Genomic DNA, 27,555 nt, shown 5'->3' with positions numbered 1-27,555 from the left:
TGCAAACCATAATATCAGCATTTACACAATCCACAAAGCACACACTGGCTTCGTGTGCGAACTCTGCCAGGACCTCTGAAAGCCTGGGTGAGGAAAAAAGATGGTGTGGACATTGCAAATGCAGCTTCCCTCAACGTGGGGCACTTTGGAGAGCTGCCTCTGGAGAGCGCCAAGTCGGGGGACGCTCCCCCAGCCTCAGAATGGCTGCGGGCCTTGGAGAGAAGGCATCCGGAAGGCTTTGCGAGGCAAAAGATGGAATGGGGAGTTGCAGGCTTCAAGCCACCTCGCCAAGGAATTCTGCTCCTTGTGGGTCTGCTGTCAGTTTCAGGCCAAGCTTGGGGCAATTCACCGCAGGAAGACGGGCTGTTATGAGCTACACTCCTAATAGCTGCCGCAGGAACATTAGCTGTTGGCATTTATAGGTCCCGCCGCAACTTGAATCAGCCTGTTTTTCTTATTAACTGCATTTTTGCATCAAAGACTGGGAGAGAAAAAAAAATGTTTGGGGAATGCAACAGACAGAGGAAGTAGGAGAGAACGTTAGAAATGCCCCAGGTCGAAGGCGTGTTGCTAAGGAGCATGTGGGCAAGACATGGAGGAAGCTCAAGGGAAAACACACATCTGGACAGTGCCGATTTCCAAGCCTTGCTGTCTAGATCCAGTATGTTTTTCCAGGAGCAGTCTGGCTGTTCTTCCACTGGATTCCCACCTGATGCAGCAGTTTACGATACCAACCAGACCTGGTGGGTTTCCCACTGTGTGCTGAGCTGAAGACCCTCCTTTACAAAATGCAGTGCTGAAAATGGCACAATCCATTAAGCTACGAACAACGCCCCCCCCCCCTGGTTTGTACAACAGGTCAATGGAAAAATCAATTTGCAAAAGGCAATGCACAAAGCAGTAATAGTTTAGGTTTTAGGGCAAAGGTGGGCGATGTTTGGATTGCCAAGGGCCCTGGTTCATGTATGAGAGGGACCACAAAGGGGGGGGGGACTCAGCTGTGCGAGTTTCTCTTTTTAAAAACATTGGCTCTCCTTAGGGTTTAAAGCACAATTTTACACTTTTACATTTTACAGAAACACGGAGAAACACTGCTTTACAGTTTTAAACTTAGTTAAACTACAGTTTTCACTTTCAGCAATGGAGGTCAGAGGCAGCCACAAAACTGGATCCTGGTCAAGAAGATTCGCCCTGATGTTGACCATCCCGGAGTCTTCCTTACTCAACTGACTGCAATTAGAGGCACTGGGCAGCATATGCATTTAAGAAGTTACTATTATTCACTAAATAAATCACAGCTTAGCAGACTGGAATATTGGCTGGCCTGCACAGGCAAAAAGAACTGGAAGGTCAAGGCAAAGCGTGGGTGCACAGCACCTCCTGAGCCATAAATCCTGGCTTGCAAACCAGCGGGGTCGGCCTTAACACGGGAAGCCCCCCCAAAAGCTGGGCGGGTTGTGGGAACCCAACCCAGAGGCGCAGAAGCAAGCCCCGTGCAAGGGTCCCAGGCGTGTCCCGCTTCCCGTGTCAGCAAAAAGGAAACCCCGGCCGCGCGCGCCCCGAAACTCTCGGCCCGTCGCCCCTGACTGCAGCGCGCGCAGCGCAGGAAAAGCCCTCTGCCCGTGCTCAGAGGCGCCCGCCGCTTGCAAAGCAGAAGCGCGAAGGCGGCGGGGGCGGGGGCGGGGCGGGAGGGGAGGCTCGGGGTGGGCCCGGGCCGGCGCTCCCCACCCCGTGGGCCGGGCCGGGCCCGGGGAAGGAGGCGGCGCCGCCGGCCCGGCCTGCGTAAAGCCGAGCGCTGGGGCTGGGCGCCGGCCTTGCTCGGTGTGCCATGGAGCTGCGGATCCTGGAGCACCGCGTGCGGGTCCTGAGCCTCGCCCGCAGCGGCCTCTGGCTTTACACGCACCCGCTGCTCAAGATGCTGCTCCTGCCCCAGCGCAGCAGGTGGTGCATTGGGCCCGGGCGCGGGGTGTGTATGTTTGTGCATGTGGGAAGGCGCAGACACGCGTGTCGCCGTGGCTCGGCTGGCGTGACTGCGCAGGCGGGGGGTTGGTGCATGCGGGAAGGCGCAGACACGCGTGTCGCCGTGGGTGGACTGGAGAGATTGCGCAGGCGGAAGGCTGGGATCCTATGGCCGCGGGATTCGGCGCTGTTATTGGATTGGGCACTGGCCATAGCAAAGGCGTGGATCAGATCTGCGTGTACACACGTGCACCGAACTGGGGGGGGTGCCTGAGGGCCAGTTTATACATTGGAAACCAGCTGTCTCTGCTGCCTGCTTTGCAAGTTAAGGATTGAGCCCCAGTATGGGTGTGTGTGTATACACGTGTCTGGGGAAGAGAGGGGCAGTCCGGTGCACACGTGGACGGCGCAGGGCTGTGTCTATTGCCGAACTGGATCATGTCCTGGGTCTCAGTAGCCTCTGAAGATGCCCCCAGTCTTTCTGGAGTAGGATTTGGATTGCAATGTTCCAGAAACCCCCTAGATGGCAGCAGAGATGCTTTATACTGCCATCTAGTGGCACCGTGGAGTATTGCAGCCAGTTGCCCTAGCCCAGAAGGTGTGAGAACTGGTCCCCCAGCATTCCCCCGATACCTGGCATCCTCTTTGCTTCAACCGTCACTGTCCTGACCAGTGGCTGGGGATGATGGGAGTTGTAGTCCTTCCCAGGGTGGGGAGAGGCTCAGAAGGACATGCGTGGGTCAGTCCTGGGGGAGGCATGATAGAGGTCTATAAACCAAGGAATTGCACCATTGAGCCAGAGAGAGAGGGGTGTGTGTGAGAGATTTTTAAATTATTATTTTTATTTATTAAATTTATATTACCGCCCATCTCCCACGATGGGGGACTCTGGGTGGTTTGCAATAAAAAAAATTGGAGCGGGGGTCTTATGAGAAGCCCTTCCCCCAACCTGGGCTCCTCTAGAGCGCTTGGACTACATTTCTCATCATCCCCAATGGGGTTGGAGTTGCCCCTTAACTTCAGGAATGCGAACTGCAGCACCCTCCCAGCCGACCATGAACCTGCAGGATCTTCGCAGCCCCAAAATATGCCGATTCCCTTCCTCCGACTGCTCCTGGTTTTTATTTTTTGGGAGCGGGGGCTGAGGCCTATCCCCTCCCCAGTTCTTGGAAAGGGGCTCCCTGGACCTGGATTAGCTCCTCTCTTGTGCTGGGCAGATGGGTGTGGATCCCAACATGACCAGGACGTCCTTGTCTGGTTTGAAAATCTTGGAAAACAGACTGCGCTCCTTTTTTCCACCCTGCAGCTGCTCCCTCTTGAAGCAATTTATTTTTTCCCAAATTCTTCCCATCTGCCCCTGCAGTTGGCTACAAGAGTTGGCGGTTGGCCTCTCTTGTTCCTAAGATTTTTTTCAGCGGGTGTCCCAACTGGCCGAGTTTTTCTTTGGAATCGGAGAAGGGACCAAAAATGTGGATCTTTAAAAAGCATTCTGGATGCAAAATACGTGCTGCTGTTCCCTCACTCACTCTTGCATTTCTTCTGTCTGCATGATTGTGCCCTTTTTAATCAAGGAATTCAGGGGCTTTGAATGAACTTAGCCCCAATTCTCAGCTCCGGCTTCTATTTTGTTCGGCGAACCCGGTTTATAAAAATACCAGTTAACATAATTTATGGAGTTAGGATGTAGTCAAGTCATTATAATTATGGAGGAATTCTGTTTCCAGAATTGGGAAGTAGCTGAAGCTTTTACGGAGGTAATCTTTATCTTTGGTTGTGGTGGTTGTTGCTATAATGCCATAGTAGAGATTCTCAGCCAACAGAGAATATTCTCTGAATTTTCTGACGGGGGCGGGGGCTTTTGAAGTCACAGCACAGAACATCTGGAGGGCCTCCACTTCCTATCAGCACCAAACTGACCGTGTGTGGCTGGCACCACCCACCTAGGTCTGTTTCATAAGATGTTTTGCACACTTGGAGGAAAAAAGAACCAGAAGCCTATAAGCCAAGGATTTGAAAATTGTGTGAAATTTATCTTTCACAGTTACTCTGAGATGCATAATTTCCAGATTAGCATGCTGGGCATCTCCCCCCTCCTTTCTCCCAAATTTCATTCCTTGCCTGCTCTTTCCCTTCCAGTCCTGTTTTCTAGTTTGTTCTTAGCCTGTTTGGTGTCCTTCTGCAGCACAGCTCCTTGGCTTCGCCGCCTATTGTTTTCCACCAATTCCTGCTTTGCAAGCCATTTCCTACTTCCTTTCTGGTTTTTTAACTCTCTCTTTAAACTCAGCAGCTTCCAGATGGTGCCAATTGGTCTCTTTTCCTCATTTTTTTTAAAGAAACCCTAAACTGGAAAGCAGAGTTTGAAATTGTGCTTTTGCAGAGGGACGTAGCTTGTGTATATTTAATTTTTAAAAAATTCTCCTGGAAAATATGGCTTGCTTTTTTCACACTTTGCTTTTCTCACTTTCAAACCACTGTTTCTTTTTTTGTTTGTTTGTTTAAAGTTTGCAGTTCTTCTTCCTGTGATGGCCACAAATCCTAGAAAAAACAACAGACACCTGTTGTTGTTTTTAAAGGCCTTAAGGCAGCATTGTAAACAAGCCTGAAACAGTTTCCAATCTGAAAAATCAAAGTTTGGTGGTTTAAATTAAAAAAATCTGGCTTAATCCTTGTGCAGTGTGTGGGGGGTTGGCAATACAAGTCATTAAGCCAGACTTTTCATTAATAGCCAAACATTGGTTTGTCAGATTGGGAACGGTTTCATTCCGCCTCCCCTCGCCCAGTGAAAGTTAACAATCTATTTGTGACCTTATTGAAAAGAAAAAGAAACATACGCACTTCTGCCATGCAAACAAGAGGAGTAATGCAGCCCACTTAGTCGCCCATACGGCACTTCCAATTGCCTGGGATGACCAGGCAATTTGCTAATGGGAATTTTTTACTCTCAGTTTTTTCTTAAGTTCCTCTTTGACTTCTCTACCTTCATTCCTTCTCACCTGGGACCTCATTTCAGCTTGTCCCCCTCTGAATTTAAACTCACCCACACAGTGAACTTTTGCTTCTGATACCTGGCTGGTTGGTTAAAGGATTCAATATTTAGGTCAGTGTTTTTTTAAACTTGGCCCCTTTAAGATGTGTGGACTTCAATTCCCAGAATTCCCCAGCCAGCCATGCTGGCTGGGGAATTCTGGAAGTTGAAGTCCACACATCTTAAAGGGGCCAAGTTTGAAAAACACTGATTTAGGTAGTACTTCTGAGCTCAGCATCCTGGATTGGCCAGGTTTGAATCTTGCAGGAATCCAGGGTTATCCCCGAGTAGCTGGAAAATGATGCTTTTTAAGGCTACTGGGGTGGGTCCCTGACCAGAGTGGGACATGATCTTGACCTAAACACAGCCCATTGCGCTGCACATTTTCTTGGCAAGCAGAGCTTCCCAAGGGTCATGGCCTCAAATGAGCTGGGCGTTGCATGCACCAACTCCAAGCATTTCACGTGAATCAACAATCCGTTTCATTCTAGCCCATTTCTCCTGCTCAAACAACCTATTTTTTTTCTTTCCCCTTTCCCAAACTCTTTCAAGTAAATAAGCAAGTTGTGTGTCTGACGAAAGGGCTCGGCTCACAGTGTGGCGGTTAGACAGGCTTGTGTTGTTTGGCTGTGTGCGGCTGGGCTGTACTCTTGTGTTGCTTAAGAGTCACTGGGCAATGTTGGTGGTGGGTTTTTTCAACCTGGAGGGCAGCCTGAGAAATTTTGTTGGGGGTGGGTGATGACTGAGGGGCTGAAAATCATGCTGTCTCCACTTCTTAGAGAGGAAAATGCAGGGTTTAAATCAGCCTTTCTCAACCTTTTGACCCTGGAGGAACCCTTGAAATATTTTCCAGGCCTCGGGGAACCCCTGCACATTTAGGCTCAAATGTAGGCTGGAAGTCACAAAATTATTCTATTCGTTTCATGGGTAGGCCTGTATATATGCATGAACAGTGTTCTTAAACTAAAAATAAAGAATGAAGCTTAACTCTTTCATATGAAATTGCCCAAATTTGAAATGATTTTTTAAAATAAATTGTGATCTCCCAGGGAACCCCTAATGATCTCTCTTGGAACCCGAGGGTGCCACGGAACCTGGTGGAGAAACCCTGGTTTAAATGCTTCTGGGGACACCCCTTTGCTGTTTGAGAACCTTTTAAAGATCTTTATTTTTTAAAACGTAAGGGCATCTTAAAGGTAAGCTCTTCAGCTGATGAGGCCTTGGGTATTTCTGAAGCTTTCTAGATGATAAACACTTTGGCACATTGAATTGGATTCCAAAAAGAACTGGGATCCTCTGCAGATGATTTTGTTGTAAACAGACTCTGCTGAAAATTGAGGGTGAATCACAGATTTTTTTCCAAAATAAATATTTTCCAAATACTACTAAAAGTTGCCCCTTGTGGAGCAGAGAGAAGCAAAAATCACAGCAGTAAAGGCAAATATGCAAAGTATTTATTTTAATTTATTTATTCAGTTTGTGTAGCTTCCCATCCCAAACCAGTGACTTGGGATGTGGGGCTTTATAATTTTTCCTTTGGACTTTTGTGGGAGTTCCCCCCACCTTGTTTTTGACACACTAAGCAGGGCTGGACCTGATTAATGTTTGGATGAGAGATTCCTTAGGAATTCTGAAGGCTGTGGGTGGGACTGGAAAGTCAATAACAATAATAATAATAGTCCAGAGGAAATCAGTGGTAAGAAAACTACGTGTCAACAAAGTCCTCAGGTGTCCAGTTCAACTAAAGAGTGTTGTCCCTTGTTCTGATGGCAGTTCCAGTTAACCTTGGCTGATCTTGAAAAGCTAAGCTAAGTTGCAGCTACCCTGGTTAATACTTGGATGGGAGGCCACTAGGAAGTTTCAGAGCTGGAAAAAAGAATTAAAAATCATCCTGGAAGAAAATAAAGGAAAACCACTTCTGTATTGTTGCTAAGAAAACATCATGCGTGTGTTAGCAGGGTCTCCAGCTTGACTAGAAGGAAATGTGCTATTTTCATGCAGTTCCTGCCTTAAAGCTGCAAAAAAGCTGGATTTCTCTGGTTTTTTCAGTTGTGATTAAGAGGGTGTTCCTGGGTAGGGGTGCAGAAAAGGATCCTGGGGTGGAACCAGGTTTGGAGTCTGCTTGGCGGTGTTGGGTGTTGATGTTGGTTTTTCCAATTTCTGTCCAAAGGGAACAGACTTCCCCAGACTGGGTTCACAAGTGCAATTTAGCTTTCTGCTCTCTCCCCAGGTGCAGATTCTTCAGCTTAACAGAAACTCCTGAAGACTACACCATCATGTTGGATGAAGAAGGGTTCAAAGGTATGAGCAACTTTTAGTACAGGTAGTCCTTGCTTACTGACCATTTGTTCAGCGACCAAAGTTATGACAGTGCTGGAAAAATAACTTTACAGCAAATTCCCAAGCATTTCCAGCCTTCACAGCTCTCTCAGTCACGTGATTGCCATTACAGTCAGTACGTGTCCTGTGCCTGACCTGTGGTTTTTTTCTTTTTCCCCCCAACTTGCAGGGCTGATTGATTGGAGAGAAAGGGATTGCAAGAGAGTAAGCTGTTTGTTCTACATATCAGAAGCAATGCTGTTGCGCTGGCAGCCTGGGACTGGGAGCCGTGGGTGTGCTATGCAAACAGCTTACTGTACTCTCTTGAAATCTCTCTCTCTCCAATCTCTCCACTCTGTGGTGGGGAGGAGAGAAAAGCAGACAGTTTCTGTAGGCAGTCTCTCCTTTGTCCGACCCTTCCCCCCAATCTTGCAGAGCAGATTGGTTGGAGAGAAAGGGATTGCAAGAGAATAAGCTGTCTGCTCTTCTACACATCAAAAGCAATGCGACTGTGCAGGAAGTGGGAAAGGGTCAGGCAAAGGAGAGATTGCCTACAGAAATTGCTTGCTTCCCCCCCCCCCCCAAGTGAAGAGATTGGAGAGGAAGGGATTGCAAGGGGGTATTGTAAACTGTTTGTGTGGCATACCTGTGGCTCCCAGCCCCGGGCTGCCAGCATGATGGCATTGCTTCCAATGAGTAGAAGAGCAAACAGCTTACTTTCTAGCAATCCCGTTCTCTCCAATCAATCTGTGGTTGTTAAGTGAATCACCATGGTTGTTAAGCGAATCATGCAGTTCCCCATTGATTTTGCTTGCCAGAAGCAGGCTGGGAAGGTTGAAAATGGTGATCACATGACTTCAGGATGCTGTGACAGTCATAATTGCGAGGACTGGCTGCAAATTGGATTTTAGCGCTGTTGTAAGTCTGAACCATTGCTAAATGAATGGTTGTTAAGCAAGGACTACCTGTATATATGTGATTATAAAGTGTTGTGGGGCAGGTTTAGAAGTATTTTTATTGTAATGGAATTCCTAGTTTTTCATCTGCGTTCGAGGAGTTCAAAGGGCCAATTTCCTAAGCTGCTGTTTCTCTCCCCACTCCTTGCCGTAAGAAGTTTGAATCTGATGTTTGGTTTAATCTTTGGAGATTTGATGGCTGCTGTCCCGCTTCCTACTGAGCTTCATAGAATCAGAGGGTTGGAAGGGACCTTGGAGGTCTTCTAGCCCAACCACTTGCCCAGGGCAGGAATTGTAATTGCTTTTAACTCTGAATTAACTCTGAATTAAGCAGAATAACTCCTTGTTCTCAGATGGCTTGATTGGGTTACCGTTCTTTCCACCGTTGTGCACATTTCCTGAAATAGGCACCACTCTGTCTCTAATAACTTATGAGATGTTGCAAAGTCTGCTTCTTATCACAGTTGCAGGTCTCTGATCTAGTGGAAGGTCCTCCCCTGGTTTATCATGTTGTTGACTTGTTGGCCGTGTTGACTTTTAGCCTACTGATCTTGATGCAGAAGCGGTTGAGGGCCTTCTAAATGCCCTCAATCCACCTCTGTTCCTTCTCATTAATGCTCATCTCACCCTCAACAATCAGGCTTTCAAAGACTGGTCTCCAAATCTCATGAAAGCCATTTCTTTAGGGGGTTTTTTTCTGCTCTGAAGTTAAACAAGCAGGGCTGTTGGATTCACGAAGGTATCAGCCTACAGAATCTACAGCTGTGCTGCTCTTTACGTTGCTTTGAAAGGAACACTTCAAAAACAGCCCTATCGCGTCCATCCTAGTTTCGTGTCTCTGTAGGCTGGCTTGCTAGTCTGGAGAGAAATATGCAGATAACACTTCTCTCTCTGTCCTGGAGTTGCAGGCTATCGAAGCAATCTTTCTGCCGCTTGGGCTCTTCCTGGGTTGGGTGTGCTTCCAGCTTCCCACGTTGGTAGTTCCTGTGGCAGCTTGTCCATGGGAATCAATTTATCTTGCTCAATAACTCCTGGAATTTGCACCCAGAGTTGCTGCTGAAGTGCCTTAGTTGTTTTGCTTTGCAGAAAGTGGCATCGGCATTAATTTAAGGGATGTTATAGCACCTTTGAGAGCCAGTTTGCTGTAGTGGTTAAAGGCACCAGGCTAGAAACCAGGAGACCGTGAGTTCTGGCCCCACCTTAGGCACAAAGCCAGCTGGGTGACTTTGGGCCAGTCACTTTCTCTCGGTCCTAGGAAGGAGGCAATGGCAAACCACTTCCGAAAAACCTTGCCAAGAAAACTGCAGGGACTTGTCCAGGCAGCCTCCCAGAATTGGACACGATTGAATGGATTAAAAAAACCCCAAACCTTTGGATTCTTCAATGCAGCCTGCATTTTATTTTTGCTGCTGGAAGCTTTTCTGATGCTCAGAAAACAGCCTTCTCTTTATGGCTGAGCATTAAGGAACCGGGAACATCACAAAGCCTTGTTGAATCAGAGACCTGGAAACTGGCAAGGAGAGTGTTTGGCCATTTGGAAAAGATGTCCTAGTGCTGCAATGTGTCTCTCACCACAAAGATCAGCATCAGGCAAGAGAGTATTCCCTGTGACACTCTGTGGAAGTGAAAGTTGGACTTTGAAGAAGCAGGAGAGGAAGAACATTGATGCCTTTGAACTTTGTTGTTGGAGAAGACGCCTGAGAGTACCATGAACACCCAAGGAAATAAACAAGTGGATCATTGAGCAGATCAACCCAGAGTTCTCCTCTGAGACACAAATGAGCAGGTTCAAATTATCCTACTTTGGACACAATATGCGAAGACCCGGCTCTCTGGAGAAGGCTGTACTGTTGGGAAAGGTGGAAGGAAAGAGAAGAAGAGGAGGACCAGCTGGAAGGGGGATGGACTCAGTTATAGTGGCACCATTGGAAGATCTGAAAGACCACGTTGGGGACAGATTGTCCTGGAGAAAATCCATCTATGTGGTTGCTAAGAGTCGACAACAACTTGTGGCACGTAAGCATCACCAGCCACGGTTGGGTGAGCAGGCAACAGCTGGCTGGATTTCCTGGTTGCGCTAATATGTAAACCAAACTCTCTCCGATTGGTTGCTTTCCAGATGGAGACCAATTCCCAGACTTTTCAACAAGGTTCATACAAGCTTCTGGAAGTTGAAACCCCACCTTTGGAGGATGTCCAGCTTGGGGGAACCTGTGCTTAGCCAAAATCAGTCATCCCACATTCTAGCTTGGTGTGATGTGGGTGTCCAGGGAAGGGTGAAACATTCACGGACCTCAAATGAGTCCCCAGTGTTTTCTGGGTGCTTCTTGGCCTCATTTCAATTTATAGAGGCCTTTTTTGGCTGGGTGTCAACTTGGCTAGACAGGAATGGTTTCTCTGTCTCGGTATATCGTGTTTACATCCTGTTCAGATCTATACTGCACCTGCCTAAACCCCGAATGTTGCAAGCAAAAGATTAAACTTAGTGCCAAGCAATGAAGGGACATTCATGGTCTATATTCTGGTCAAGGAGAAATAACCAGTTTAGTGCTTAGGGTACAGCAAGGACCATCTGAAAGACATGTTCAAATACGCAGTCTGTCCTTCCACCCCTACCCCCCCTTACTTATTTTCTTATTTTCTTATTAACTTATTAAGATTCAGCCAAAAACAAAAATGGAAAAAAAGAAAAACATATAAAAACAACAAGAAACCCCAAACTAAATAAACAAGGGGGAAAAAGGGGGGAAAAACATGTTTCCTTTGGGCACAGTTTTGATGCCATTTTTTTACAAAAATAGAGTATCATAGTTTATGTTCCTTAATTTAGGAACTTTGAAATATTGTTTAATATTTGATGGACGAGTATAGATAATTTGCAATCCCTTTTGGTAATTTCTTTTCTTTTTTTTTCCTTTCTCTCTCTCTTTATGCCCTGTAAGTCCTGGAATTTCCTTACGGACTTTCAGCCAGTCCCTCTTCCTCAACCTTCTACAATTGCAAGGGAGTTCCTGGAGAAAAACAGGCCACAAAAACACCCCAAATTGCTAATAATGCTCCCAAACTGAAGGTAGTTGGTGGATTCTGAAAAACTGGATCTATGTATAGAGGATCGGAGTGCTGGTAGCTGTCAGTGCAGCAATCCTGGGCAACTGGTTTAACTTGATGCAAAGCCACTTCCTGGGAATGGAATTATTTCGGGGTGGATGGAGTAGGGCAGCCAACGTGGGTGCCCCCCAGAGGTTTGGATTTCAATTTCCAGAATTCCCCAGCTGGAATGGAGGGCCCTCAAAGTGGGGGAAGTGGTAGCCGTGGCAAATTAAAAGTATATCTCTGCGTCTGTTTGCCTCTTTCGTTAGGGGATCCTGGAGTTTTGAGAAGGGGAAAAAACTCATTTATTCTTTTTTTTTTCCCAAGGATGAGGGGAGCAGATGTTTATCTCACCGTGCTTCACTTACCCAGCAGAGCAGGGAGTGGAAAACAATTGAGCCTACCCAGTCATTGCTGACAGCAGCAGCTTTTGTGTCACTGGACCCATGAGTCCCTGCCGAGCGGCCTTGGCAGGATATTGGCAGGGCCGAGGGAAGGTGTGATCTTCCTAAGCTGGAAGCTGTTTGTGCTGTTCCCAGGGAACGTGTTCCCCTTTGGGAATACGGCCACTGAAACTCCCCAGTTTCTTCCTGGAGTGGGGGAGAAACTTGCTGTTCAGGGGGAAGGAATCAAAGGAAATCAAATCTATATTACTTTTTTTTAAAAAAAAAAATCGTATGGCATAGCAGTTTGGTGTTCATGCTGCTTTTTCTTGCTGGGAAGTCCTTGCGAGGTCCAGCAGCCAGATGTGTAGACTATTTAGCCGTGACAAGTCATGTTGCCCAGGGTGCGCCACGAGGAGACTGGTCTACATTGCACAGAGTTGGGCCGAGAGGGAGGAACTGGCCCAAGGTCACCCAGCTGGCTTTTCTGCCTAAGGCATGAAAATATTAAACATTTTAATATTTTAAATATTAAATATTAAATAAAAATGTAAATATGAAAATGAAAATACATTACGGTCATAGACCAACATACAGGGGAAAAGAAGGAAGGAGGGAGGGAGGGAGGGAGGGATAAGAGGAAGGAAGGAAAGGGAGGGATGGATGAATATGGGAGGGATAGAGAAGGAAGGAAGGAGAGATGGAGGGAGGGAGGGATAAGAGGAAGGAAGGAGAGAGGGAGGGAGGGATACGGGAAGGATAGAGAAGGGAGGAAGGAGAGATGGAGGGAGGGAGGGATAAGAGAGGAAGGAAGGAGGAGGAGAGGCAGACACACAGCAACTACTCCAGAAAGAAGCTGAATTATTTTTAAATAATATTGGTTGTATTTCCATTTAGTTTTTTATACTACTTGGAAACTCTTTTAAGAGGATTACTTTCCTGAAATGGGGGGGAGGAGGAGGAGAACAGTAACAATAATAATCCCTTTGTTGTTGCATTGTTTTGAATAGATCCAGTAAAGGCAGCATCCTAACATTGGTATGGTGTCTGTTAGAAATGGGCTGTTGTACCTTCCGAGTGACGCTGGGTGATAAATCTAAGAGAGTTGGCTGAAAGGCTTCCTAGAAAAGGTTTCCTGTTCTGTGAAACTGAGGTGTGTTGCGTTTTGGGGTGGGGGGTTGGGGTAGGGAATTGTGCCTGGGGAAAAAGAGGGGCAAATTGTGTCCCTCCCCCTCCCAGTTCCTTTTGAACGGAAACCTTTGATCATCTGCTTGCTGCCAGCCATTAACAGGCTTCCAGGTTCACTGAAAACATGCAAGTCCTCTGAAACTCGGAGTGACTTAATTTTTAACTAAATTTGGAGGACAAGCATTCCAAGTTTCCTGCCACCTGCATGCCAGTTTGTAGCCTTCTTTTCCAAATTAGTTTCCTCTTTAACTCCCCTCCCCAGATGCCTTAAATCATAGGCATCCAACCTACAGCCCAGCTTTCACGGGATCCAGGATATCCCCTAAGATCCCTTCAGATTCTTGAGTGTAAATGAGATTATTTTTTTTTGCTCACCTTGATTTATTTTAAATCTGGAAGTTAACTGAGCTCTAGGCATTGTGGTTCATTCTAAACTGTGCCTGTGTGTCAAAACGTAACTATTAATGCAGTGAGTTAAAAACAAGAATATTTGATTAAATTAATGTTTATCCTATCTGCTCTTCCTTTTTCTGATATGGTCTGACTTCCTTTGCAGTGTAGATTTTACAGTGTTGCTCAAAAGCTGGTGCAACCCTAGCTCAGTAAATGTTGCGCATCTCTGCCTTAGATGCTTTGAGGTTGTCTACCTTTGAGGTGATGGTGATTGGTCTAGACACCTGGATTCCAATGTAACCAAGATATCTGCCAGTACCAGTTGCTTGGAGCAAGGATGGAAGATCACTGCCTTCACACCTAACTGGTTAGGTTCCCAAAGGGAGCCAGCTGGCCACTAGAGGAAACAACTCTGGGACTTTTGCTTTGATCTTCTAAGAACTTCTAAGACGTTCTTCTTAGTTTTGAATTCACCCGTGAAGGAGTGACATTGCCAGTTTGCAGGCCTGGTTTAGCTTGACTGTGTTCTAGATAGAGCTGGTGCATAAAGAAGTTTTGCATTTCTAGGAAGGGATTGAGTGTGTCAGTAGCACCACAAGCCCACTGGCAGTGATAACTATCAGAGCTGAGCAGCTGGGAGATAAAACTTGCCGGTTTCTCTAGGAAAAACAAAATTGCCTTGAGCTTCTGGCTCATTTTTAAAGAATTCTATGGGGTAGGCAGTCAATAATCTAACATATTGTTAAAAATCTTTTTTTTAACATACATACACTGAAGCTAAACAACAAGGCTAAAATGAGGTTGGCGGCTTGTGGTTCACACAATGTTTGGCTCACCATATGGTGTGCATCAAGGCATCTTGTTTAGCTGTCATCTTGTTTTTTGCTTTCTCATCCAGTGGTTAGGTGAACCCAGGAATTTGGTTTCATGGATCTGAGTTAAAGGTTTAGGATGCTGTGTGAATCCGGGCTGTGTATTTGCACCTGAAAAAGTAAAGGAGGCAATGGATAATGTACCAGCCAACTAAGAATCCAGTTGGAGCCTAAAGAAGGCCATCAAACTGATTTCTGACTGGCTGGTCTATTCTTCTTTACGGGGTTTTCCCACATTTCTTCCAGAGCTGCACCCTTCTGAGTTCCTGCAAGTTGTTGATTCCACATGGCTAGTGCTCAACGTCTCGTCCAATGGCAGCGCCTCCATCAACAACCAGCCTATTGGAGTCACCAAGATTGCGAAGTCTGTTATTGAACCTCTGGCGGAACACAACGTCTCAGTCTTAATGTTGTCCACCTATCAGACTGATTTTATTTTGGTGAGCTTCATGGTTCCAGAGCAGGAGTGGGTATCGTGGTATGATAAGGGCTGAGTTCAAAGTTTGGGATCCTGCTCCCCCCACATGCACACTTAACTATGGGTAGTCCTTGACTTATGACCACAATAGGAACCAGAAAATTCATTGTTAAGCAAGGCATCAGGTGACCACACCCAATTTTACAACCTTTTATGCAGCGGTCATTAAATGAATCAACATAGTTGTTAAATGAATCAAGCAGTTCACCACTGAATTTGCTTGTCAGAAACTGGCTGGGAAGGTCGCAAATGGTGATCGCCAGATCCCAGGACGTTACAACTGTCGTAAATACATGCTGGTTGCCAAGTGCATGAATGTTGATCATGTGACCACAGGGACACTGTGATTGCCATAAGTGCAAGGACTGGTCATAACTCACTTTTTTCCAACAGGGTTGTAACTTCGAATGATTGCTAAATGAACGGTTGTAAGTCAAGGACTACCTGTAGGGGAATTGGGAATGGGAATTGGGAGTTTGGTCTGTTGGGGAAACACCAAAAAGGCTCAGTGGATCCAGTCAGTTGACCAACCCTCAGGGAGGGGATAGATTTGGCCCCAAACAGATTCACTCTTGCCTAAGGTTAACATTATCCCACCCACTCAGCCATGTCATGTCAACACCAAAACCTAGTATCTTGCCAACAGTGGCCAACTTGGTCCTCCAAGGAGAAGGATCTGCTGAAAAAACAGGACCTGTCTAGTTGGAATTCCTGTGGAAGGAGAAGACTTCTGAATCAACAGGCCCTCTGCCTTGCTGGGATTAAGCCCGTTCAGACCCTTGGCAGCCTCAAGTCCTGACTTTTGAGTTCCTGTCTTGTTTGGCCCAGGGCAGACAGATACAACTGGATATCATCAGTACTGATGATGCTTCATCTGATGCTAATGGTTAACCTCCTGTAGTAGAATGTCTGAGGGGGTGGGTCTGAACCCTGGAGCCCCCCATTTTGGAAAGTCTAAGGCTCAAATGCTCTGCTCCACCAACTGGAACAACTCATTCAGGAGGTAAAAGGACCATGTAAGTGTGCAGCCCTGACTCCAAATCCATGCAGGTAGTCTGGAAGTATACCATGATTGATGATCCTGAAGGCCCCTGAGAGGTTTAGGGTCAGGAAGGTTCCATTCTCCCCGTTCAAGTCCTGCCACAAGTTATCTGCAAGAGTGACTGGTGGAGTTCCAGACCCCTACCCAGGTCTGAATCCATATTGAAAAGGATCCAGATTACCTGCTTTATCCAGGCCTAACTCCTGTCCTACCACCACCTCAACAGCCTTCCCCAGAAAGGAGAGGTTGGAGATAGGGTGATAGTTGTACAGAAGAGCTGGGTTGTTGAGAAGGGCACAGGTGGCATCACCCTCTCTTTCAAGGAAGCTCTGGTGGAATTCCAATTTGCTCCAGCAGTTTCAGAACTGGAGTCCCTGAATTAATGTTAAACTAGCTGGAAGGAAGAAAAAAACATATTGCTGGTATCTGCTAAACTACTGTCTGTTTTCAACATCAGGAAACACCATAGCTGGAATTCAAATTTTAGTTGGGCTGAAACTGACAGGAACGTGGCCAAATACTGATCTCTGCCAGATCACTGTAGGTTTTCCCTGGCAAATTTAAATTGGAGAACTTGCTCCCAGATCTCAAGAATAGCCTTTCTCAACCTTTTGACCCTGGAGGAACCCTTGAAATATGTTTCAGGCCTCAGGGAACCCCTGCCCATTCAGGCTCAATTATAGGCTGGACGTTACAAAATTACTACATTCGTTTCATGGGTAGGCCTGCATGTATGCGTGAACAGAGTTCTTAAACTGAAAATCAAGAATGAAACTTGCCTCTTTAATGTGAAGTTGCCCAAATTTGAAATAATTTTTTAAATAAATCGTGATCTCCCAGGGAACCCCTAATGACCTCCATGGAACCCTAGGGCTCTGTGGAACCCTAGTTGAGAAACCCTGCTCAAGAGGCTGGGCTAGGCTACCGGTTGTCCACCCCTGCTCTAAAATGGCTCTCTCCAATCTGGAACCAACCCTGGTTTGAAGAACATGGAGCCAGCTGGCAGGGTGAAAGAATTATGCTATCCCCAATGGTGAATGGGAAGGGGTGAGGCTGAGGCTCAGAGGGAGCAGTTGGCCAACAAGCACCAAGTCAACGTTCAAAGTGGAAGCTGTGATGCAGTGTAGCAGCAGTGACCTTTGGTCTTCCTTTCAGGTACGGGAGAAGGATCTGCCTGTGGTCATCCACACCCTGGCAAGTGAATTCGAAATTTATAAGGAGGTGAATGGCGAACCGGTCCCTGCAAACTGTGAAGACATAAGCAATGGATTCCACAAGCCGAAGCAAGGTGGGTTTTCTGTCCCTGAGACCAAGCTAGATTAATTCCACGGCCTGTCCAGCTTCATGGGCAGACCTTATGGCTGGGCTCTGCACTCAGTTTCTTGCATGTAATGGAAATTAAATTAATTTTAATTTTAATTTATTAGAAGCCTAGATATCATGTTAAAGCCCAATGTTGGTATTCGCAGGGCACCCCGAACTGTTAACTCACCAAGCATGTTTTCCCCTGTGCAGCTTCTGTGGTTAGTTTATGGGTTGTCCAAATCCAGAAAAGTGGGTGAATAAACAAGGGTCAAAAATATCTACCTCTGCTCTTGGGCACCTCTTTTCCTGCTCATAATATTCTTTCTTTCCTCGTTTGTGCTCAACTAGATGTAGGAGATATGGGCTGCAAAACATAAAAAAGCCTCTAGAAGGCAGCAGAGAACGGTCTGAATATTTATCGCCACCTAGTGGTCATTTCGATTTTTGCAGTCTAGAGATGATGACAACTATGCTTGACCATGTCTAAGCTCACGGATCTGCCAGTTGCTCCCTGCTCTTATACGGGGTCTCTGATGCATGTCTCTCTGCTTCCCAGGGTTCAGTGCTACTGTCCATCCGATACAGACTCCTCAGAACAGATTCTGCATTCTCAGCATCGCCCCCGAAACCTTGCCTGCCATTGCCACAATACTCATCGATGTCCTTTTCTACTCATCCAGGCAAGTGATCTGTTTGTGCTGGTAGTGTGGAAAAGATGAAGGCTGCTAAAAAAAAAAAGGAACATGCAAAAGATCTTCTAGAAGTAGTCTAACCCAGGTTTTCCCAACCTGGATACTTTGAGATGTTCAGCAATGGACATGCGGGCTGGGAAATCGTGGAATCTCCCCATCTGGAAGTTGCCCATAGGTTTATTGTTTGAGTGAGGACGTTGCAGGAGCGTGTGTGCCCCCCATCGGAGCTTGGGATCGACTGCTTTAAAGTGGCCCGTGAGAAGGCGCCCATCTTAAGGATCCAGTGGACATTTGGGCCTTCCTCTGACATTGTAACCGCTCCCTTTCTTGTACAAGGACAACAGTCGAGTTGAACACTTTGCTTCTAGCATCCAACGTGATGAACGTCTTGTGACTAGGATGTGTGTGAAAGGCGAAAGGTCCCCTGTGCAAGCACCGAGTCATGTCTGACCCTTTGGGGGGATGCTAGGATAGTGGGTTGTTATCCTTTCCCTTGCAGAGCTGGTTCAGCTAAGATAAGCAGAAGTCTTGTTGAGTTGTTGTTAAGGATGGCAGCCATTTTCTGGAGTGGTCCCTCTACAGTATTCAGGAAGTGCTTACCCTGATCTGTTGTAGATGCACAGGGAAACTCCATCTTTTCTAGGGCAATTTCCCCTAATTTGGCCTTCTCCAGATATATTGGGACTGCAATTTCAGGAATGTGTAGCCACCATGGCTACTGGGCCAAGTTGAAGAAAGTTGAGGTGGGTCTTCCTTCTTTGAATGCCTGGTGAGGATGTGTGATGGATCTCAACAGCCTCACTTGGCCCGCCTGGGGTCGATAAATCATCCGCGTACTGATGATACTGGACCCTGAACCAGCAGATGACCTCACCCAGCAGTTTCATGTAGAGGTTGAACAGGAGGGGAGAGAGCACTGAGCTCTGTGGCACCCCACAAAGAGGGGTCTAGGGAGCAACCTTTCTCTCCCAGCCAGCACCAACTGGAACTGGCCCCGAAGGAGGAGAAGCAACGTGGAACTGCCACTAACTCCCAAATCGCAGAGCTGATCCAGAATGATAAGAGTATCAAGAGTATCAAAAGCCCCTGAGAAATCAAAGAATGTTCCTAAACAGACTGATCTTATTTTTCTGCTGTGATCAGATTGTCTGATCCAAGCTTCAATTTGGCAAGACCATGCATCATTGCATTTATAGCAGCAGAGAAGTCCCACTGGAGCAGCTTTCATCTCCATCCTGTACTTCCAAAACGGGGGAAATTTATTGTTCAGAATTTTAACTCTGATGGTTCACCCATTATGCCTTTCTTTGGCATTTTCAGCCCCCCAAAGGAAGCAGCGGCTAACAACCAGGACTCCATCACGTTCTTTGCCTTCTCACTGATTGAGGGTTACATCTCCATCGTCATGGATGCAGAGACCAAAAAAAAGTAGGTGTCTTCTGAACAGGAGCTTTGTATTTGCTGTGGCTTAGGGGAAGGTAACGCTGCGAACTTCCTCTGAGTAGGACGAATTATACCAGGTGCAGTAGTTATAATGCATGCAATGATATGCCATAGTTTTTTGGAAGCTGAATTTTTGTTTGAGTTGTGTAGTAGTATATGGAGATAACCTTGAAGAAGGAACGCAGGAATGGTTAAGTAAACGTCGACTTAGCCCCGGGTGAGAAAGAAACTCAAGACGGCCCCACGTTGGCTCTCTTTGGTATAAGAGCAGGGAGAGAGAAACTCTGCCAGACTTTCCAAATTCTGTTGTTACACCTCGGTACAATAAAGTAGAATTCCGGTAATCCTTACGAAGTCTGATGCCTGGCCTGTCTCAATGGGCTGACAAGTTATAGCAGGGTTTCTCCCCCAGGGTTCCGTGGCACGCTAGGGTTCCACAAGAGGTCCCTAGGGGTTCCCTGGGAGACCACGGTTTATTTAAAAAAATATTTCAACTTTGGGCAACTTCACATTAAAGAGGTAAGTTTCATTGTTTGTTTATAGTTTAAGAACATTGTGAATGCATATAAACAGGCCTACCCATGAAACAAATGTAATAATTTTGTAACTTCTGGCCTGTCTTTGAGCCTGAATGTGCAAGCGGTTCCCCCAGGCCTGAAAGGTATCTCAAGGGTTCCTCCAGGGTCAGAAGGTTGAGCAAGGCTGAGTTATAGCGCTAGAGAGGACTTAAATTGCCAAGACTGCCAAATGGAATCATTGACTTGTATTACTGCTTAACAATTGTAGTTCAGTAGCAGAATGCTGTTTTTCCATACAGAAGGGTTCAATCCCAGATACCTCCAAGTAGCTTTGGAAAAAAGCTCTCCTCTGGAATGATCAATATGAGCTCAGCATTTTGGTTGCAGGATTAGCCTGGTTGCCTAGGCATCCTCCAGCCAGTCATGGTGTTGGGTAGAGAGCTTCCTGTGATGAAGCCAGGGACAGGTAGAAGAAGTCTTAGGGGTTCCTTAGTTGAGTCAAGCAAGCTTCTGGGTTAGCTTTGCTCCAATGGATAACTTGTAGGGAAAATGTCCCATCCTCTCTTTTCCCAGGTTCCCTAGTGACCTGCTGCTGACCAGTTCCTCAGGAGAGCTCTGGAGGATGGTGAGAATTGGCGGGCAGCCCCTTGGCTTTGGTGAGTTTCATTGCATTCTGGTCTCCAACCAATCTTCAGTGGACATTGTGGCCCTACACTGAACTGATGTCTCCCTTTGTTCTTTCTGCAGATGAATGTGGGATCGTGGCCCAGATTGCTGAACCACTGGCCAATGCAGACATATCTGCCTATTACATCAGCACCTTCAACTTTGACCATGCCTTGGTAAGCAGCAAAGGGCTTGAGGACATTCTGAATTTGAAGCCCTTGTTGTTTTGAGGGTTCCAAATTTGGGGCAAAACAAGGGTTTTTGAGTTTCATCTTGAGTCAATCATAGACTGATGCTGACTGTATAACAAGGAAGGGCTGCATTTTGGAGGTAGAGGCAACCTGTTGGAGTATTACCTTTTTGCAGTTCCTTTAAGCAAACACATTCCCCCCACCAGGATTGGGTGAGAGGGCAGCAGCCATGCGGGAAAGATGCAGCTGCTTTAAAGAGCCACAGGCAAGGGTTGTGCAAGTGCTCCTGCACACTCAGAAGCACCTTTTTGCCTTTGAATGAAAAGCACTGCCCACTTTTGCCAGATACTTTAACAGTTAGAGGGGTCCTCTGGAGGTTGGCCGAGGCTGAACTCTTCCAGAGAACATTCGGGATATGATCCTTTACTGTCGTTACCAAGTTTTGATTTTGTATAAAACTCTTCTTGTTGGTTTTGATTGTCTGAGTTGTTCTGAGGCATAGGGTGTGACTAGGAGTGTGAATTAAACCCACCCTCCTTCCCGCCTTCCCTCCTTCCCGCCTTCCTTCCCGCCTTCCTTCCCGCCTGCCTGCCTGCCTGCCTGCCTGCCTGCCTGCCTTCCTTCCTTCCTTCCTTCCTTCCTTCCTTCCTTCCTTCCTTCCTTCCTTCCTTCCTTCCTTCCTTCCTTCCTTCCCCACTGGGAATCTGAACGACGTGGTGGCAAATTTAATAAGATGATGAAAAACATTATTATTGATAGCAATGTTAATCTGGTTACAAATCTGAATCTGAAGATGATTCACAAGATCATTTGGGCCTTCCCCTATAGGATCTGCTTGGTGTTTCCTGAAAGGCATCAATGTAGCCAGCTTTTTTTCCTCCCCACCCCCTCCAGGTCCCAGAAGAAGGCATTGACAACGTCATTGAAGTGCTCCAGAAACGGCAGGAGGCTGGGAGATAATCACCTGGGCTCTGTTGGTCTTGGATGTGGTTTCAGAAGGCAAGCTGACGGATCTCGTCCCAGCCATACTCCCTACGGATGTTCCTGGAATATGAGAGAGAGAGCCTTGCTCATGGAGCACACCCCAATATTTTCAGCCTGGGGGACCATCCATGTCTCCCAGGAGAGAGAAGCATGCGCCTTGTTGCCTTAACTCTCACCAACAGGGTGGAGTTGTCTGGGCAGATTTCAGTATTACTGCTGCTCCTTCTGGCTTCTCAGCCATCTTTGTGGTCCTTGATTTTCTGCTGTCTCTGGAGACTGGCAGAGGAATTCCGATACGTGATGACTTCTTGGTCAGGAGGGAGAGGCGTCTCTCTTTCTCCCTCTGTTTTATTTTGCACATACTCTGAGGTTTCTAAAGGCGTCCTTGGGGGCAGATGTCACTTATTGAATTGCACTCTGTGCCCTGCAGTGAAAGGACATCGTTCTCCAGAGACGATGTTCTCCAGATGAAGGAGGGACTTAGAGAGGTGGTAGCCCCAAAGTATCTGGACAAAAACAGCCCTGGCTTTAGACTTGGTTTTCCTTTTCGGTGCACAATGCTAAGAGCAGAAAACACTGGATTTCTTTTTAAATTGGATATGGGGATGGCTGGAGGAGTGACCGGAAGGAGGAGAGCTGATTGGACCTCTGTGTCCTTTGAGAAGTTTCTTTTGTTCTGTGGCTGCTAAAAGAAAAAAAAAAATAGCTTTTTGGTGCTCATCCCTTCCTCCTGGTGTCATGCCATCTTGGGACAGTATTAGATTCTGCATTAATGGATCTGAAGCATTAGTTGTCAAATATTTTTGGAGCTGGGCTAGAGAGAGAGGTGTGGGTCACAGAAGCTCCCTCTCTTTCAGCTTTTTGAGGCCTTAATGCCTTAGAGTGCCTTCTTGTTGTTAAGCTTTTTAAAAAAACAAATTATCATGCAAGCTATTGCCTTAGCCCCTAGGGGCCTCTGGTACAAACCACAATGACCTGAAAAATGACGGAACGCATGTCACCTTATGATGCAAACTGGCCTTTTGTAGAAGTGTCCTGATGTTGGAGGCAAGTGCACAAGTTCCATGCTTTGCACCAGGATGTTGCGACACGCAGGGTGTCGTGTGTCTCCACCCCTTGCAGGCGTCTTGTTAGCTCTTCTTTGGGACCAGCGAGAAGATCTAGCTTAGGTGTCTTCCGCCTAAAACTCCTGTGGCTTAAAGAGAAGAAGTGTGGTTGTGTAGCAGGCCTGGTGTTGCTGTTTCTCCTCTTTCTCAGCCAGTCAGATGACCACAAGTCTGCCCACTCCATGGGTGGGGCCCAAGCCCTGTGATTGTAATCTTGTGTTGAAGAGAAGGGTTGGTCTTTCCTTCTCAAATGCACTGATAGAAGGTGACCTCTGTAGGTGACCTGCCACTGCTCCAGGCAGTCTGATGGAGGTTTTACTCCACCTCTACCTGCCCAGGGTTTCACACACTTCGGGTTTGCTAGAAGGTTTAAAATGGGAGCTTTCTGCAAGAGATATGTTGAAAGGCATCAGCTAAGGTAGACCATAGGCTGTCCGCACTGCTGTCAGACACCTTTAATAAAAGAGAGGAAACTGGGAACAACGGGCTGGCCTGAAACACGTATGTACGGAGTTGCTCAGGAAAGTGACGGACGACGCACCCTTCACAGGGGTGGCTTGTGGCTACCATGATGTTATTTTTGGTTGTTGGTGCTAAACTAAGCTAAGAAGCTGAGCTTCTCTACACTCCTCAAAAGGAAACCTATCTGGAGCTGTGGCTAAGATTCAGATTCCTTTATATGGGTTTTTTTTTTTTTTGGCATGGTTTTAAATTTTTGTCAATAAAGGTCTTTTTTTGCACACTTGCAAAGCAGTGTGTCTCATCTGTGGTACAAACCTGGAGTCCAGCCTTCCTTTGGGGTGGTGATATATTGGGCGACATCCAGGTTTGGGGTTCTGAACTTAGCTGGCCTGTGCATAGATGTGTGTGTTTTTAAATTTGGTTGTGGGGATAAAAGCTATATTTAAGATAGATAGATGTCTTTAAGATAGGTAGGTAGGTAGGTAGATAGATAGATAATAAATACAGGATAAGATAGGTAGGTAGATAATGATAGATAGATAGATAATACAGGATAAGATAGGTAGGTAGAAGATAGATAGATAGATAATACAGGATAAGGTAGGTAGAAGATAGATAGATAGATAGATAGATGTCTTTAAGATAGATAGGTAATAAATACAGGATAAGATAGGTAGGTAGAAGATAGATAGATAGATAGATAGATAGATAGATAGATAGATAGATAGATAGATAGATGCCTTCCCAAACCGCACCCAAGTCATCCCTTTGTATAGGACCGTCTTCCCAAGACAATAACCTTCCAAAGGGTGTTGGACTTCAATTTCTGTAATTCCTCTAGTAGCCTGGATCGTTTCAGCTTAGCCAGTTCTCAACCCCCACCTAGACGATTTACTTTCAGATGTGTTGACCTACCACTCCCACCAAAATCTTTGGCCATACAGAGTGGGGTGGCTTGGATTTGACATCCGGTTTTGGTTCCCTACCTCTGATTAAGCTTTTGAAGAAGTGGAGAGAATGTGGAAGCCCTGTTAGTCCACAGAACTGCTGGTGTCATCTGATTTTTAAGTTGTTTTTTTCTTCTTCTTCACACAAAACAGGTGTGTAAGTGTTGAACTGTGCAAGAGGGCATCAGTGACTCAATCGTTCCTTCTCTCAGCCTTTTGGTTGTTGGAATTTGTCCACCCTGCCCCACTTCTGTTCTCTCCTCCCATCCAAAAACCTAATGACAATAAAACTTTGAATGCAAATAATGACGGGGGGTTACCCAAAATCTGGGTTTAGTTTAGCATGCCCTGTAGATCTTTTAACAGTTAAACAATAAAGCAGCTGGAGGTAAGCATGCTTTTGCAAAACGTACGTAAACATGGCTTGACTTTAGAGAGTGCTTGGATGTGCTTCCGGATAGACCAAATCACTTTAAATCACTGGCACCCAACATTTCCCTTACCAGCTCACTGAAAGCTTCCAGCCATCACTGCATAATGCAGAATTTGGCACTTCTCCAAATAAAACAATTAAAATAGCCAAACCTCATGGGATTTTAGTGTTTCGGGTTCCCACCCAAAATTTCATTAGATTGTGGGTGTGAACACCAACATTTTGTGGGTGTTGATGATCTGGTATTTCCATGCAGTTCAGACCTGCAGCTTTGCTTCACAGAAGCCCCATAAATCCTCTTTTACAGTTGGTGGTTTTCCTGGTGGATTTTTTCCTAGGAAAAGGGAAAGGCAATTCCACAATTTTTTTTAATCATAATTTTTATTAGGAATTTTTTTTTAAAACAGATGAAAGATAAACATGAAAAAAATTATAGGAAAACAGAAAAAGAGAAAAAAAAGTGCATAGATAAAAGAAATATTTAACGAAGTGACTTCCAGTCCTTGTAGCAGTTACAAAACATACTTATTGTCACTCCTCCCCCACTGAGGTTACATCATGTACTTGCTCCCATATTCAACCCTTTTCCATTAACAAATCCAGAAACCATCAAGTCGTTTTTATCCATTTGCAGCAAAAAGTCCATAAGGGGTTTCCCATCAGCAGTCCCTCAATTCTTAAGCAAAAAGATGCATACCAAAATAATAATAATAATAATAATACTAACAATAATAATAATAATCCTGATCTGAGTGAGTTGAGCTGCTGGAATGATCAAACTGAAGCCCCCATTTGGCTAGGGATGGGTGATGGGGGAGGCAAGGTAAGGAGGTGTTTAAACAGCATTAAACAGTAGGAGCACAATGGAAGATTTATTAATGTATTTATTAATTTATTAATGTAAGATTACAACACAATTCTAGTCCCGGTTGGTGGAAGATCCTCCTGCAGCCAAATATGTTGCTGTTTCGCAGCTAAAATCTTATTTTCCAAATTGCACACAAGGTGATAAGCAGTTTCAACCAGCAGAGGGAGCCAGAAACTAATTTTTTTATTGAACAATTGAGAGTCTCATCATGTAAGTAAAACTTTCCACCTTTCTCTTTTGAATGCAGTCAGAACTGCATTGTTCACCCCAAAGGATGAGGCGGTTGGAACCTGATTTTTGCACAAGTGCAAAAAGTCTTTAATACTGGGAAGTTCTGGCAGGAGGAAGCACTCTGAACAATCCAATATGGGCTGAGCCTAAGCCTGTTTTTCCCACAGTAGCCAGATGGGGTGGCTGGATTGTGCTAGATTCCAGCTAGGGAGCTGTGATACGCAGCCGTCTCTCCCCTCCAGATTGGTCTTGCATATAAAAAGTGAAAGCTTGAAATGCTAGTTTTCTATGTGCAGAGGGAAAAACTAGTTTGGAGCCCAGGGGAAAAGCATGCAGCGAAGCGATGCAACCCAATCCAGACATGCATTCACCTCATCTGCTCTTTGTGACAATGCAGTATTCTAGAGAAATGCACCTATTGTTGAAAACGCTTCCTCATTTTATTGCTGCTTTATTTTAAATCAGCTGGGGTGCTGATCTTGGGCACCGATTATCTTGCTTTTCGGATATCACATCGCCCAGAATGCTTTTATGTTTCTGTATTGTCACGTCTTCAGGCAGTAGCCTGATTTTGCACCCTGCGCTTAAATGGGGTACTGAATTAACCCCTTTTCCTAGGTTTATATTTGCACAAAATACATTGCATCAGACTGACCTAATCCGCTAGGTTTACCCAACACGCTACGGCACTGCGTCAACCAAGATTAGAACTAACCAAGATTAGTGTGTTATAGGAATAGTTTCCAAGTCTTTGAGCTGGTTAGGTGTGTCTTGCAGAAGCAGTCAAGGAGAAGAAAATTAATCTTGAGTTGCCTCGGTGAATCTAAGGGCTCTGTGACCTGAGAGGTATTTTCCATTAAAATGGGGTCTGCCCATTGTTGACTTTTGCTATTGCACAAGCTTCTGGCTCTCCCATCCCACAAAAGTTGCATAAAATGATGGCGATGCATTTTCAGTGGCTTTATCAAGAACTTTCTCATACTTTCTTCCAGTGTTCATTGTGCAGGTTTGCATCTGAGTGAACAATCTCACATTTCAGGTCACCTTCTTGGAAAAGCTTTGCCCTGAAACTCTCCCTTAAAGCTATCAAATCTGGGCTGCAATATTCCAGGTGGCCAGTAGGGGGCAGAAAAGAGCCATTGAAAGTTCTAACTGCTGCCACCTAGTGGTTATCTGAAGGTGTGCAGCCATGACAAGGTAGTCCTATTCCCCCCTCTTCAATCAGGGCTCCATCTTCATAACTTGAATGAGGCAGGAAGTGACCAAGCTGGGAGGGAACTTGTGGCCCTCCAGATATTGATCTACAATGCCCAGTAGCCTCAGTCAGAGGTGAGAAATGTTGGCCCTTGTCATTCAGCAACATCTCAGTTTGTCAGAGATGCACAGCTCAGATGTACAAGACTGTAGCCAGTATTCCATCTCCAGTGCTGAACGCTTTATAGGGACACGGTGGCGCTGCGGGTTAAACCGCTGAGCTGCTGAGCTTGCCGATCGGAAGGTCGGCGGTTCGAATCCGCGTGACGGGGTGAGCTCCCGTGGCTAGTCCCAGCTCCTGCCAACCTAGCAGTTGGAAAACATGCCAATGTGAGCAGATTAATAGGAACCACTTTGGCAGGCAGGTAATGGCGTTCCGTTTAGTCATGCCGGCCACATGACCACGGAGGAAGTGTCTACGGACAAATGCCGGCTCTTCGGCTTTGAAACGGAGATGAGCACCGCCCCCTAGAGTCGGACACGCCTGGACTTAATGTCAAGGGAAACCTTTACCTTTACCTTACTGAACATTTTAACACATCTGATACCCTTTTATAAAAAAAATAAAATTGAAAAATGAATCCTACGGAGAATGTGACTTACCAAGAACCCAGAACATGCAAATCATTTTGATTTGCAAAACAACCTACCATGTGTTGATCTGACTCATATGTTCTACAGAAATTAAATATCAATGCATCCTGTCTTGAAAAGTCATTTGATAACACAAATGTGTTTCCAATAACGTGT

The 27,555-nt window shown here is 45.9% G+C and overlaps 2 protein-coding genes across 3 annotated transcripts in view; both read left to right on the top strand.

Annotated features, from left to right (window-relative positions):
- Positions 1 to 27,555, top strand: part of TBC1D10A (TBC1 domain family member 10A) — a 470,628-nt gene that overhangs the window by 41,164 nt on the left and 401,909 nt on the right. The gene's annotated exons all lie outside the window — the stretch shown is intronic.
- On the top strand, positions 1,797 to 23,302 carry CASTOR1 (cytosolic arginine sensor for mTORC1 subunit 1). 2 transcript variants are annotated; one of them, XM_063315524.1, is made up of 9 exons: positions 1,797 to 1,941; positions 7,215 to 7,285; positions 14,432 to 14,625; positions 16,861 to 16,993; positions 17,567 to 17,690; positions 19,023 to 19,130; positions 20,237 to 20,288; positions 20,411 to 20,505; positions 21,415 to 23,302. In XM_063315524.1, the coding sequence occupies exons 1-9, from the start codon at positions 1,829 to 1,831 to the stop codon at positions 21,671 to 21,673; spliced, it is 1,149 nt and encodes a 382-aa protein (XP_063171594.1). In that variant the 5' UTR covers positions 1,797 to 1,828; the 3' UTR covers positions 21,674 to 23,302. The 2 variants fall into 2 exon arrangements, with proteins under 2 accessions (XP_063171594.1, XP_063171595.1); XM_063315525.1 differs by having other exon boundaries at positions 20,237 to 20,319; positions 21,415 to 21,622.

The sequence above is a fragment of the Candoia aspera genome, chromosome 15, assembly GCF_035149785.1.
Source record: "Candoia aspera isolate rCanAsp1 chromosome 15, rCanAsp1.hap2, whole genome shotgun sequence".
In the NCBI taxonomy this organism is placed as follows: Eukaryota; Metazoa; Chordata; class Lepidosauria; order Squamata; family Boidae; genus Candoia; species Candoia aspera.
The sequence above is the reverse complement of the archived record's forward strand: the minus strand, read 5'-3'. Positions and strand labels throughout refer to the sequence as shown.